This window comes from Antechinus flavipes, chromosome 1 (assembly GCF_016432865.1).
Source record: "Antechinus flavipes isolate AdamAnt ecotype Samford, QLD, Australia chromosome 1, AdamAnt_v2, whole genome shotgun sequence".
Taxonomy (NCBI): domain Eukaryota; kingdom Metazoa; phylum Chordata; class Mammalia; order Dasyuromorphia; family Dasyuridae; genus Antechinus; species Antechinus flavipes.
In genome coordinates this window covers 138,581,014-138,595,444 of record NC_067398.1, presented here as the reverse complement: position 1 = coordinate 138,595,444, position 14,431 = coordinate 138,581,014, and the positions used below count along the sequence as shown (strand labels likewise).

The 14,431-nt window shown below is 34.7% G+C and overlaps 1 protein-coding gene across 3 annotated transcripts in view; it reads left to right on the top strand.

Moving 5' to 3' along the window:
- Positions 1 to 3,963: 3,963 nt before the first annotated feature.
- Positions 3,964 to 14,431, top strand: part of IL6ST (interleukin 6 cytokine family signal transducer) — a 46,184-nt gene continuing 35,716 nt past the window's right edge. The window contains exons 1-2 of one of the 3 annotated variants that reach the window (XM_051990863.1): positions 3,964 to 4,208; positions 14,262 to 14,341. In XM_051990863.1, the coding sequence (XP_051846823.1) occupies positions 14,275 to 14,341 (67 nt within the window). In that variant the 5' untranslated portion in view covers positions 3,964 to 4,208; positions 14,262 to 14,274. The remainder of the gene's footprint in view (positions 4,209 to 14,261; positions 14,342 to 14,431) is intronic. The other 2 variants (XM_051990855.1, XM_051990850.1) reach the window with 2 other exon arrangements.

Below are 14,431 nucleotides of genomic sequence, written 5' to 3'. Positions count from 1 at the left end.
GAATTAACAATGATTTACTTAGCATCTACTATGTGTAGACATTATGAAAGATGCTAGGGAATAAAACAATCCCGACTCACAATGAACTTTCATTCTAACAGGAGAGATAATAAATATATATAAAATATCGTGCAGCATAAATATAAAGTTAATGCAAATAATATTTTAAAAATAGTGAAGTATGGGGTTATTTAGAAAATAGAACTTGAAGAAAGGTAGGATTGAGTTTTATTTTATTCTCTGTGATCAGGACCTTTCTTTCCCAGTTTGAAGTTTCACATCTCTCTGGAATATACCTTTCATCAAATTTCAATCCTTCCCATACCTATACATTCCTTTTTTATTCTATTGTAAGAACTACCATAACTGACAACTTATAAATTCCTTTCATTTTCTCCTACTTTTTTTTACTTGTCAAAGTCCAGTCTTAAAATGTCATATATAATGACATTTGTATCATACATATTTGAAACATTGATAAAACCACAATTTCTACCTAGAATAAAACATGGGTGAGGTTTCTTTTTTGTTTTTCCTATCACAATTCTTTCCTCCAAATGCACAGAAGTGAAAGTGTAACTTCTTCCCTTTGTAACTATTCCATTCATTCATTGCCTCAAACTATTTCTCAGTGCTTCCAGAAAACTCAAAGAGACTCAAGGGGACCACAGAAAGGGCTGGAAATTCTTAATTAGACCTTGCCAGAAAAATGTCTCTGAAGGAAAAACAAATATAAAACAATATAAATACAAATCAAGGATGAAACATAAATACAAAGCAAGAATAATGTCAGAGATCTCTTAAACTCTTCTAGCCCAAAGCTGAATCTCCACAATTTTAAGTGGTAGGCATCTTTAAAATATTTCACATTTAAAGAAATTGTGTTGAACTAAACTACTTAAATTGAATTCTTTTGCTCTCATCCCATATTATTCTGGATGAAATCTCTTGGTCAAAGAGTTCTTTGTCCACCAAAATTTTATTTCCTGGTCTTGATGACCCCTGAGATACTGATTTTCCCTTTTGCCTCTTTTTTTGCTTTAAGGATACCTTTGAATTCCCTTTGCTTTCCTGTATACACCTCTAAAGTTCACAATTACTGGCCAGTGGGGAAATTCAATTGGCTTATTAGACTTCATTAAAACAGGGAAATTTGAATCTCCTTCCTTACTCTCTGAGTTTAGACTTCAATTAACAAACCTAACTTCTTCGAATTGAACTGAGATACAGTTGCTATTAAAAGGCCATTACTAAGGAATTGAGGGAGAAAGAATTCAATAAACTCCACAAAATCTCATTCTAATGCCTTACTATGACAGAGGTGATCCAGAGTTCTCAAAGGCAATAGATAGTGACTTCTACCAAGTTCTAACAAACTATATAGGTTTCTAATATAATTCTAATGACAGACTGTATTTACTGTCCAAAAACCAGCCCAGCTTTCATCACCAGTTAGTTAGATATAGAGAAAGAATTCTATGACTATGACAACCCATGAAACAAAGAAAATTACAAAATAGTCATTCGTCTCATGCAGCATCCTTCCTCTTCTTTAATGATAATGGCAATGAAGTAGAAAAAGGGGACAGAAAATCCAAACAATTTCAGTCTTAGACTATTAACAAATACAATTGTGAGATTATTAGCCAATAAACAACTAGTGGACATATGGCTAGATGAAACCAACTATAAAATCACTGATATTCTTGCTAAAAAATGAAACCCAAAGTCAACAGGAAGATGCAGTTAAATAGAAGACAAGTTTTCTTTGTGGAGGCAAATAAAGGTGTGGATTTCATTGTGTACTCCAGAATGACAAAAAACATAATATACTTTATTATCTCACTCGGCAGGGCTCATGATGAACATAACCAATAAAATTATCATGAAAAGAATCATATATTCTGTTAGTATTTCTTGCAGAAAATAAAGAGGTGAATAAATTATATGAAGAACTCAGAAAGATCCTCCAAAGAAATTTAAAATATAATTGACACTTGGTGACTTTAAAGTGTTCTTGGAAGGTTGGAGGAGGGAAGGAAGAAACAAATATTAGATATTAAGAAACAAGAGACTAAAGGTTTATAAAACACTCAGAAGTCTCATGACTACTAATTTTGAATATTTTCTTCAAGAAGAGGATATGAGATCTTTTCTAAATGACTAGATTCAAAGCATTTTCTTTACCTCCTCATAGAGAGGTCATGGACTCAAGGAAGAGAATGAAACACACATCCCTATATGGATTTATTTTGCCCTACAATGTTTATTTGTTAAAGGATTGTGTTTTTCTTTTTCTTTTTCTTTTTTTAACTTAAGGTCAGAGTATTTGAGGAGAGTTAGTAATAGTTGTTAGAATCCTTACAAAGTGTTAACTCACTGGAATTGATAGAAACAATGCTTAAGTTTACACCTTTAAGAGTTCACACATTAGCTCACACATTAAAGTTCACAAGTCCAGGAGATTCACAAGCCAGGAACCCACAATCCCACTCTCTCAGAGGAGGAATCAACCTTTGGGTTCACACCTTTAAGAGATCATATATAAGAAGCTCTTGGAGCCTCAGCGAGAAGTCAGGGGAGGAGTCAGTTGGGGAGAGATTCAGAGCCAGGATTCAGAGGGAGCCGGGGGCTGAAGCTGAAGCTGGAAGAGACAAAGGACTAGCAACAAGAGCTCTGGGAACCAAGGAAAGCTTACCTAGCTATTTTGGAAGAGACAATAAAGGACTGGATTTTAACTCCTGGCTGCGTTTGAGGTGATTATTACTCTGAACTGAAACGAAGGCTACCTCCAAAAGCTCCCCAAGAAATCTGCTCACAGAGAACGATCATATTTTTTAAAAGAAGGAAACAACACAGATAGTGTTAACAGGAAAAAAAAAAAGGATGAAAAGGAGGAGGAGAATATATTAAAAAAGAAAAGAGTCATTGAAGCAATTTTTTAAATGAACAGAAAAAAAACAAGAAAGCTCAGAAGGAAACACATAAGCAGGACAACTTTGAAAGTAACATGTTGAATTTACTGTGTGTATTTTTAAAATTGCAAGCTGTATTTGAGGGTTCCCATTTTCACATTTCTTCCTTTTTTGTTCCATTTTGCATGTGGAAAAAAATTAATTTCCTCTCATCAATATTGCATTCAGAATGTTTTGGGGGCTTTTCTTTGCTATACCAATATTTCAACCACCTAAATTTCCGGATTATTCTGAGATCTGGAGTTCTGTTGGACAACAGCAGTCTATTGATATCGTGTATTGAGTCGTTTGAGATGTTAAGAAAAAATAAAATTAAAAATAAAGACAGAAGAGTTTAAAATATTAGGCTATTAAGCCCTTTATCTGGCATTTTGTCCAGGGGTTGGGAACCCCATGCCTCTTAGTTTCATCAACTAGTCATCAGAAGGCTTGGTGAATCATTTTCCTAAACTCTCTTGTAAATGGTGGGTTGTGGGTTTGCTAGTTTAAAAGAAAACGATCCATTGTTAGATAATAAGTCTCTTATCTTGGGAGGGTCTGGCCAAAACCAGGCACCACTCTCCCACAAGATTTTACTTTCCTCAGATTCTTGCCCAGGTCTTTTACTTGCACGCAAGCAGGCTGGCACACGTGTCCCTCTGCGGAGCTGCGAAGGGAAAGGCCAAGTAGAGAACGGCTTGGGGGGGAAGAAGGTAACTCCGGGAATTCCCAAGCTTCCGTTCAGAGTCTATACCCCGTTATTCCATTAATAATGGAACATTCCGATATCTCAGCTCTGGGAGGCGGGGCGGCTCACTGACTGTGTGGGAGCTGCTGTCAGTCCAGACGCGCCGCTGGAATCCGGGACTGCAGGAGCGGCGTTACGGGAATAGACTCCCCTCAGCACCCCGCCTCCTCGCCCTCCGGGCCAATGCTCGCGTCCGTCCGGTAGCGCTAGAGCCAATAAGAGACCGCCCAGCTCCGGGCCTAAGGTTAGGGGCTAGAGTGAGCCTGGGAGGGGCCGTTAATTGGGCCTGGGGTGGAAACGGGAGTGGTTACCCGCCCCGGGGACGGAGCGGAGGCCACATCGGCCAGGCCCGGAGGCGACCAGGTACCCGTGAAGCCCTTCCTCGGCGCAGTGAACGACAGTGCGCGCGGGAGCTAGGGCAGGCCCAGGCCTGCCGCCGAATTGGAACGGGTGGGTTTAGAAGACATCGCCAGGTCTCGAAGCCGAAGTAAAGCGCCGAGGCGGTGGTGAGGACGGGGTCCGAGAGGAGCTGGGGGTGGGTGGGATTCGGAGTGGAATGGAAACTACGAGAGGACCAGAAAGGAGCATCTGAGGAGGGAAAAATTCGAGGCGCTTGGGAAGGGGGTCGGTCCTGGAGAGGGGGAAAACTGGAGAGACTGGAGTAGGTGCCGAGGTTGGGTAGATCCTTTGGGAAGGGGGGGCGGGGATCCGAGGAAAACTATGGGAAATAGGGGCAACTCCAATCTGTATGACGGACTGGGAGAGGAGACTAGGAGCTGATCAAAATGAGAGATTTGGGAGAGAGGAGGAGGTGATTGGGTTTTGCTGGACTGGGGTGTGAGGAGAGTAGGGGCGGATCTGAATTGACTGAGGGAGCGGGCTTCGTGAGTGACTTAAGACTTTTCACTTTAAAAAAAAAAAGTCTCTGATTTCCCAGCTTGGAAAACCCCTACATTCCTTTACTTCCAAGTCTCTATCTCTTCTATTTCCCCAAATTTGTTTCCTCCCCAGTAGAAATTTTGATCAGTATCCCTCAGTCTCTTCCTACCCTAGAGCTTTACACATCTCAGTTTCTCCTCGTTAAATTCTTCACTATTATCTAATTCACCACTTTATTCTGAAGGATTAATTTTCTTTTTAGGTTTTCTACTTAACTTACCCTCCAACATTTTTATTTACATAGGATTATGTTTAGCTCTTTAATCTCCACTATAACTAGATGCACCCAAGTTCACATTACCCTTCCATTCTCCTTCCCATTTCAAAGTTCATCTACATAATTACCAAATAATCTCACTTACATACCCCTCTGAAAGCTGCAGCATCCACTGTTCAGCATTAAATACGGTTTATTCCCTAGTTAATGGTGAGACCCAATATTTAAAGGTTATTATAAACATCAAGACACTGTTATTAAGAGGAGAAGGGGCTTGCTGTTTTAGCCTCTACATGAGGCTTTGAAAAATGTTTTACTCTCATTTTGGAGTTTTTTTTCATTTGAAAAATACTAGGGTCTGAAAGTATACTTTGCAGTTTTGCAATACTCTTTCTCTTGAGCTCTGTCCTTTCTTTTAAGGAGTAGAAATGGAATTCAGTCAAAGAATCATTTTTAATAACCTCAAGCCTTTTAAGTTAACCCTTTTTGTAATGGCTAATTATTAAGTCAGAACAAATCCTACAGAGAAGGTTTGAGTTTTTATGTAGTCCGCTGTGACTGACAACTTAAAATTATACCAACACCTATGAGAATCTTATTGTCCAAAAATTAGTATGTGGAAGGATCACAGTTATTTTAATTATATAAAATTGTTGTACCTTCTACTTATTTTAATTGCAAATTGGAAATCTAACAAAGCAAATTGATCATTGAGTTAAAATACAAAATGAAGAATTCTTTATTTTGAGTCTTACAATTCCATTAAGATAATTCTGAATGTTTTATCTAAGTTTTAGAAATGACAAAGAAAAATGAACTATATAATAGTATTTTCCAACCTAAAATAATTTTCAAAGCTTACTAGACTGCTTCTCTTCCCTGCTATCTCTATGATAAAGTTCTCAATGAATAAAAGAGAGATCAGGAGCTTATAGTAAAAAGAATAGAACTCTGGAAAAGGAGTATTTTTTTAACATGTTGGCTTTAATACAAAAGAACTGAAGAATTGTAGAATTGGAAGAGACTTAAGTGACCATTTAGTACAACCTCATCACAAAAGGAACCTTTGTGCTATAAAATTTTGCGGATTCCTAAAAATTTGCTGAAGACTGACACATTCATATGTATAAATTTTATTTATATATATATATATATATATATATATATATATATATATATATATATATATATATATATAAAAATCTTTCCTATATACTACTCTCCTCTGACACTGATGCCACACTGGTGGCAGATCCTTATCACCTCACACATGCACTGTTGTTATAGTCTGCAGACTGATCTTCTAACCTCAGATCTCTCTCCCTACTCTGGTCTGCCTTCCATTCAGGTGTCTATTTGATCTTTCTGACGTCTAAGTTTGAACATATCCTATACGCCCCCCCCCCCCTTTTCCATCAACTCCAGTGGCTCCCCTCTAGAATCAAACATAAAATCCTTTGTTTGGCTTTGCATAGCCTACCACCTTCCTATCTTTCAGTCTTGTTAAAATTACCTTCTGCCTTGTTCTTCATGATCTACTAACACTGGCTGTGTGCTGTCTCTCACAAAACACTATTTCCCCGCTCTGCCCTTTCTATTTTCTATCTTTCATGCCTAGAAAGTTCTCTGCTTTGCATCCTGACTTCCTTGTCTTCCTTCAAGACCTGGGTAAAGTCCTGCCTTCTGCAATAAGCGTTTCTTGGGGCCTCTTAATATTACCTAGTACCTCATGTAATCTCATTAGACTCTTAGCTTCTTGACAGCAGGAATTGTTAAGTGCTTGACATATTGTAGGTACTTAATAGATGATTGTTGACTGCTAGCAGGGGAGTGAAAAATACCCATTTCTGGGGTAGGTTTCTTCCCCTTCAGATCAGCTAAAATATTTGTATCTCTATTACTATCAGTATAATGTTATAATGATTTTTTTTCTTAAAAGTAATATAGAATTAAGTTTTAAGGTGCAGACTCACATAGTAGAACTGCACACAACCTTTTTGAGCTTTGGTTTTCTTATCTGTAACTTGAGAGTTAGCCTCTGGAATCTGTCAGGTTCCTTCCCATTCTAAACCTATGATTCTAAGGAACACTCTGAAAAGCTAGTTTAGACACACAATTCCTGTGCAAACTGCAATTGTATTTTTTTTTTAATTTTATTTAATAATTACTTTATATTGACAGAATCCATGCCAGGGTAATTTTTTTTACAACATTATCCCTTGCACTCGTTTCTGTTCCGATTTTTCCCCTCCCTCCCTCCACCCCCTCCCCTAGATGGCAAGCAGTTTTATATATGTTAGATATGTTGCAGTATATCCTAGATACAATATATGTTTGCAGAACCGAACAGTTCTCTTGTTGCACAGGGAGAATTGAATTCAGAAGGTCAAAATAACCCGGGAAGAAAAACAAAAATGCAAATAGTTTACATTCATTTCCCAGTGTTCTTTCTTTGGGTGTAGCTGCTTCTGTCCATCATTTATCCATCGAAACTCAGTTAGGTCTCTTTGTCAAAGAAATCCCCTTCCATCAGAATATGTCCTCATACAATATCGTTGTCGAAGTGTATAATGATCTCCTGGTTCTGCTCATTTCACTTAGCATCAGTTCATATAAGTCTCGCCAAGCCTCTCTGTATTCATCTTGCTGGTCATTTCTTACAGAACAATAATATTCCATAACATTCATATACCACAATTTACCCAGCCATTCTCCAATTGATGGAGAACTGCAATTGTATTAAAGCACATTTGATAGCCTGATCTTGAATTGCAATGTTAATTGCAACAATGAACACTGAATAAATGTTTTCATATCTTATTATGAAAGAACACCAGATTAGTTGTCAAGAAATATTTTATCCAGCCCTGCCTCTCATGCTACCAAAGAAATTTGAGCAAGGCTTTTATCTTTATAGGCTCTGTCTTCGTCTTGAAAATGAATGGTTAACTTCAAGGTCTCTTCCAGTTCTTAAAGAATTCACTGTTTTCTCACAGTTGGGTTCAGTTCTTTCAGTCATGTCCAGATATTCATGACTTTATTTAAGACATCAGAATGGTTTGCCATTTCTTTCTCTAGTTCATTTTATAGATAGGAACTGAAGCAAACAGGGTTAGGTGTCCAGGGTCACACAATTAATACGTGTTTATTTCAACTCAAAAAGAGGAGTCTGCCTAACTCCAGGCTGGCCCTCTATCCATTGAACCACCTAGCTCCCTTCTTCTCAGTATGTACAGGGATTTATTTTTATTTCTTTATTTATTTATTTTTGATGAGCATAAGGACACTGAAAATGCAAATTTTAAATCTGTTAGTTTGTTAGGTAAAACAAATAAATGAAGATAATGTCTACTGATACTTTATACTTTTAGAATCTGATTCTAAAAGAAAATTGGAAATTAACTTAACATTTCAGCAATTATTTTAGATATTCTCTTACATAAAATCCATATTTAGAAATTCCTGGCATTGTTAGGAGTGCTCAGATTGTAAAACTAGATCATATAGTCAACAAAAATGTATTAAATGAATGCTGTACTCTATTAGATTCTGTAAATACAGAGATAAGACAGAGCCAGCTCTCAAGCTGCTTACCTCTTAACCATTTAGAAGTGTATATGTATATATGCTACTCTCATCCATTTGTCAGAAATCACACACTGAAAAATGTATCTAAATTAGTATCTTTTTAAAATATGTCACTTAGAAAAGATTTTTTTTTTGTTTATTGCCTTTTCCAGAGGAGTTTATTACTAAGACATAGTTTCTACCATTATATTTCTAAGTTATCATGTGCCTGAGTTCATATAACCATTAACTGAAAACTATATGAAAAATCATTTCTACTGATTAATATACCCAGGTATCCCAAAACTCTGTCAGCAGGGATTAGACAAGTCTCTGATTCTGCTCCTACAAATATCCCCAACCTGTACTCAAGCCTGAAAACCATGCTCAAATTTTAGCCTCAACACCTCAGTGTCACTCAGAACTTCTCTACTCTGACAGGATGATCCATTCTCATGATCAAGATCTAACCTTATAACCATGTTCTTTTAAGTACATTAATAGAACAGTAGTGTCTAGAATGTGAATAGTAATAATTTGTAGTACCTTGCCATGATTAGACCATATTTGGACATACTGTTTCTAATTTGCTGCATTACATTTTAGGAAGAGCATCGCCAAACCAGAGCAAGTTCAGAGAAAGGCAATCAGGATGGTAAAAATGACTTGAAACTATGACATATTGAAAAATGGTTAAAGATATGGAATTTTTAGCTTGAATAAAAGAAAGCGTGAAGGAATGATAATAATAACAATATTCATCTATTTAATGGATTGTCATGTAGTAAGAGAGGTTAGATTAATTTTATTTGGCCCAGAAGGAAAAGCTAGGACCAATAGGTAGAAGTTAGAGAAAAACAAATAATGTTTTGATATAAAGAATAGTTTTAACAATTAAAGCTGTCCCCTAGTGGAACTTCTCATTGGACATGTTCTAGTAAAAGCTAAATAGTAACCTGTGGAGAAAAAGAGGTGTAGGGTGCAAGTATAGAGATCCTTGTTCCAGATAGTTGTTGGACTAAATAATCTTTGAGTGTTTGGAAAAACATATAAAGATTTCTTGGTAACTTCTTAAATATGTTGACTTTGAAGTAAATGAAGGTATGTAAAGTGAATTTCCCGTTAGACAATTGGCGTGACTGATGGTTTTTAAGTATATAATTAGCTATAATAGTTTCTGATAATTTACTTTACTTTAAATTTAATTTACAGTAATTTCAAATTAGTTGTTACATTGTGAACTCTTATTTATTTTGATAATTTAAAAAATCTAATTGTTTATCTGTTGCATTTTTTAAAAAAAACAACTTTTATCATTATCTTTTTATTTTCTACGCTTACCTCTGAGTTTTAGGATTTTTACTTTTATGCTTGTTTGGGAGTTATTGATTTGTTATTTTCTTAGTCTGTTTATGTAAATGTTTAATTAATTAATTTTTTCATTCTTTGTTGTGATGATATGCTTAAAGATATAAATCATCTTGTACAGCCTGTTTATATATCTCCTACAACATTTACATTGCTTCTTTAATACAGTAATTTATGTTTCTGATATATTCTTTAAAACAAGTTATTTTTTAGGTTTACATTACTTAATTTAATTCTAAATCCTCTCTTCAAATATGCATTATTACATATGATTTTTGCTAGTTTATAAAGAATTTATTTACTATTTCTGCATTTCTTTATCTGTGAATTCTTTATTCCCAACATATGTTTGTTTTTTTGTAAAATAAAGCAATACTAAAAAATATATATTCCTGAAGATCCCCATTCAAGTTCTATCATTTAATTTTTCTAATAGTTTCTATAGATCTTAGCTTCTTTCTTGTCTATCTTTGTTAAATTTCTCTATGCCTGATGGAGGCATGTTGAAGGCTTAAACACTTGTTCTATCATCTTGATTTTCCCATAGTGTGATTAGCTATTTATGTACTTAGGTGCTATGCCATTCAATGTGTGTATTTATTTAATAGTGATATTTTATTATCTGTGATGCCTTTAAACATTATGTAAACCCCTAGCTTATTTCTTTTGATCATAACTATTTTTCTCTTGTCTAAAATGTTTATTACTTATTCCTGGTTTGTTTTTGTTTTTTTTAATTTGGTTAAGGTGTAAGTTTTATTTTACATCTACATTGTTGCCCAATAGGAATCAGATTTTTAAGTATACATACAAACAAATTACTGGATTTGTTTTCTGATCCTTTTCCTGAACATTGTAGTCCAGCCTAAAAGGTGCTGGATTTGGAGTCAAAAGAAATTGGTTTAAGTTTCGACTCTACTATATTTACTGCATGATCTTGGACAAGACACAACCTCTGTGAGCCTTTATTTTCTCATCTGTAAAGATATCTTCCAACTCAAAAGTTATAATTCCTTGGCTCTCTTCCATTTATGAGTGAGTTCATCCCATTCATCATTATGATTGTTAGAATTTTTTTTTCTTTCCATGTCCTGTTTTCTTCCCCTTCATACTTTACTACTCCCTTATTAGAAGAAAAAATAAAGTTGGGGGATACTGAGAAGTGTAATCAGAACAAAGTGTCTGTATTTGTATTGTTCAGAAGAATCAAACAATCCAAATCGTTGACTGTTTTAATTATTCTTCTTCCCACTCCCCATCCCCTTTTGCTCCCCCACTTTCTTAACCAGCATTATATAGTTATAGTTTGTATCTATGCCATTTCCTATTTTATACCCTCTTTGTCTGGGCCTTATTTTCTGTTAATTTTATTACTACAACTAGGTTTTCTTTTTAAAAAAATAGTCCCTTGCCATAGATAGAAAAAGTATAAAGGCAATGGGATACTCACTCCTCCAATTTCCTATTGGAACAATTTTCTTCTCTTTGTTCCTTTCTCTCTACTCCTAATATATTCTTTTTCTATTTGGGGGCATGTGTGGGGGTGGTAGAAATACAAATCTGGGCTTCTCTTATACTTTGTTTCTTCCCTTAACCTTAAAATTTTAAGGTATTTAAAAGGTAAAATAAATATTCCCTCCTCCTTTGAGGATGTAAGCTTCTAATTATAACCCTTATCACAGAGCCCCTTAGTTTAGGGTGAAGGCTAGTTGGTAAGCTTATAGGAATTTTTTAAATTACTTTTATATTTTTGTATTTTTTCTTTATATGGCATGTTTCTTAAAATTTTTGAGGGCCTAGTATTGAGTGTTAGGTTTGGGTGGATCCTTTTGTTTCTCTGTCTCACTAAAGAGCATTCTTAAAGATATTATAAACATGAGAAAATGGATATTATAAAAAAAATTGTCACCTAAATTTATTCCCTTTTGGGGCAGTAATAATCTTATCCATGATTTTTTCTATCATCTGGCATCTTCTCTTTTTTCCACACGTCTTGAGAATCAGTCCTATCCATGTATTGCAGATCCATTTGCCTTCAGCAAGGACCTCTTCTGAAAAAACCTGTTTTGGCTCATCCAATCTTAAATTTCCGTTTTATGAAATTCACCATTTTCTGAGTTGTTGAAGTCTAGTTGTGTTCGATTTTCATCAGTGATGAAACTAGGTGGCTACAAAAATGCTAGCATATATTTTCTCCTTTTTTCCTTCCCACTTCTTCCATTTTCTTCTGTAAGTGCTTTTAAGATGATCTTAGTTGGCTCTTAAGAAAAACTTTCTGTAAATTCATTTTCTCTTCTTACTTTTTACTATTTTGAAAGGTAATACTACTTATAATCTTCTGTTGTTCTCCAGTGTGTTTTACAAATGAATTACATTCAAAAAAGCTTTCGTTAGCTATTCTTGCTCCCTGCTTAGCAAGGGAATAAAGTTTGTAATGCTTGAACTCTTTCTTTTCTGGCTGTTTGCTGTATTTTTTCTTGACCTGGCTGTTCTATATTTTGGCTATGATATTTCCAAGTTCTTCAGCTTAGAGTGCCTTTCAGGAAGTGTGTCCTTTATATTTTCACTTTGCCTTTGGTTCTAAGGGATCTAGTCAGTTATCCCTTAAAATTTCTTAAAATCTATTGTTTAGGTTTTTCTCTAATCATGATTTCAGGTAATTCAATGATTTGTTTTTTAAAAATTATTTATTGATCAATTTTTACAAGTATTTATCTTATCTTTCGATTCTTCTCTTCCCATTTAAACAACAACAAAAAAAGATAATGAAAATCCTAAGTAGATACTTATAGTCCAGAAAAATAAATTCCCACTTTGCTTGTATCTAAAAATATGTCTCATTCAGTATTTTGAGTCTGTCACCTCTTGGAAGGAAGTGAGTAATGTATTTCATCATCAGTCCTCTAGATTCACTGTTTTCTCACCCATTATTATAGAATGTTAAAGTCTTTTACAGTTATTTTTCTTTATGTTGGTATTATATAAATTAATTTCCTAGGTTAGGTCACTTCATTCAGCATTAATTTATAGTGGTCTTCCCAATTCCCTTGAAAACAATGGATTTTGTAATTTCTTATACCATAGTAATCCATTGCAGTTATATGCTATTATATATTTAACTATTCCCGAGTAAGTGGGCATACACCCCTTCCCCTTATTTCCAGTTTAAGGGTATTGTGGGAAAAAAAACTGCTATCAATATATTTATACACATATTCAGGTACTTTTCTTTCTTTGGTCTTTTTGGGATATAAGCCTAGTAATGATAGACAAAGAATAAAAACAATTTAGTGAGTTTTATAGCATAGTTCTATATTACTTTTCAGAATGACAGGCCCAGTTCCTAAATTAGGCATTTTCATTTTGTTTTCTATATCCATTGTTTTTATAATACAGATACCTTACATTATCCCATAATCATTTTTTTAAATTTTTCAATTTTTTTTTTTTTACTTTGTTCTATTTCTAGTTATCTTATGGGATCCTTGAATTGTTTGACCCAATCTATTGTGTGTGTATATGGGAGACAAGGACCATAGTGTTTAATTTGTGGTACCCTGGTAAACTCATACTACCTGTTTTTTGTAGATATGTTGAGCATTTTCTAATCCCTCTCCCCCATCCTCATCTTAAAGTGTTAAAATAGAATGAGCTATAGCTTTAGCTTTGCCAAGTCAAATACACTTTCTATGATAGTATATTTCATTGTTTTAAGATTCAATTGAGTAGATTAAGCTAGTAATAGCACTTAATCCAACTAAGTCATATATTTAGTAATCAGGCAGAAGGATGTTTCAATGTAAGATGCATACCTTTATGGAGTTAATTCCTATATATGTGTCAGTTTCTTTACTCAATTTTTTTATTTTAAGTTCATGTACTACATGTAGTGTGTAAATATGTATGTGTACCTTGATTTTCCCCTTAACCACAGAGTTTTCATTCTGCAAATCTAGAACAAAAACAACAATAACAATAATAATAATTTGACTTTATATAGTGCCTATTATATATGAGGCACTGTGCTAAATGCTTTATAAATATTACTTTATTTGATCCTCTCAATAACCTAGCAAGGTTAATGCCATTATTATCTTTATTTTATAGACGAGGAAACTGAGGCAAACAGAGATTAATGATTTGTCTAGGGTCACACCACTAGTAAGTATCTTGAAGTGACATTTGAACTCAAGTCTTCCATACTCCAGGCCCAGTGCTGTATCTACTTGAGCACCCTAGTGATCTGAATATTTGATAATTTTGCCATAACTTTAGGGATAAGGGAGTGGGAAATGGGGTGAAAAGTAACATATTCTTCAAGCCTTAACGCTCTGCTTTACATTTTTCATGTGTTGGAGGTTTTTGATTTTATTTTAACAGTAGTTATCAGCAGAAAAGTAGAATTTGTTTTTAAAATGACTGCTTATAAAAATGAAATTTTAATATAGCATTTGCATGTTTCTTACAGGAATTTATGCAAAATGTTGGCTAGATGGACTTGGATAGTGGCAACTTTGTTTATTTTCCTCACCATTGATTCAGTGGAAGGTAAGAATCATAGTTTAAAAACATTGTGCAATTAATTGTTATAGCCAATCTTCAGGGCGTTATGATTATAGTATTGCCTTTTAAGTATAG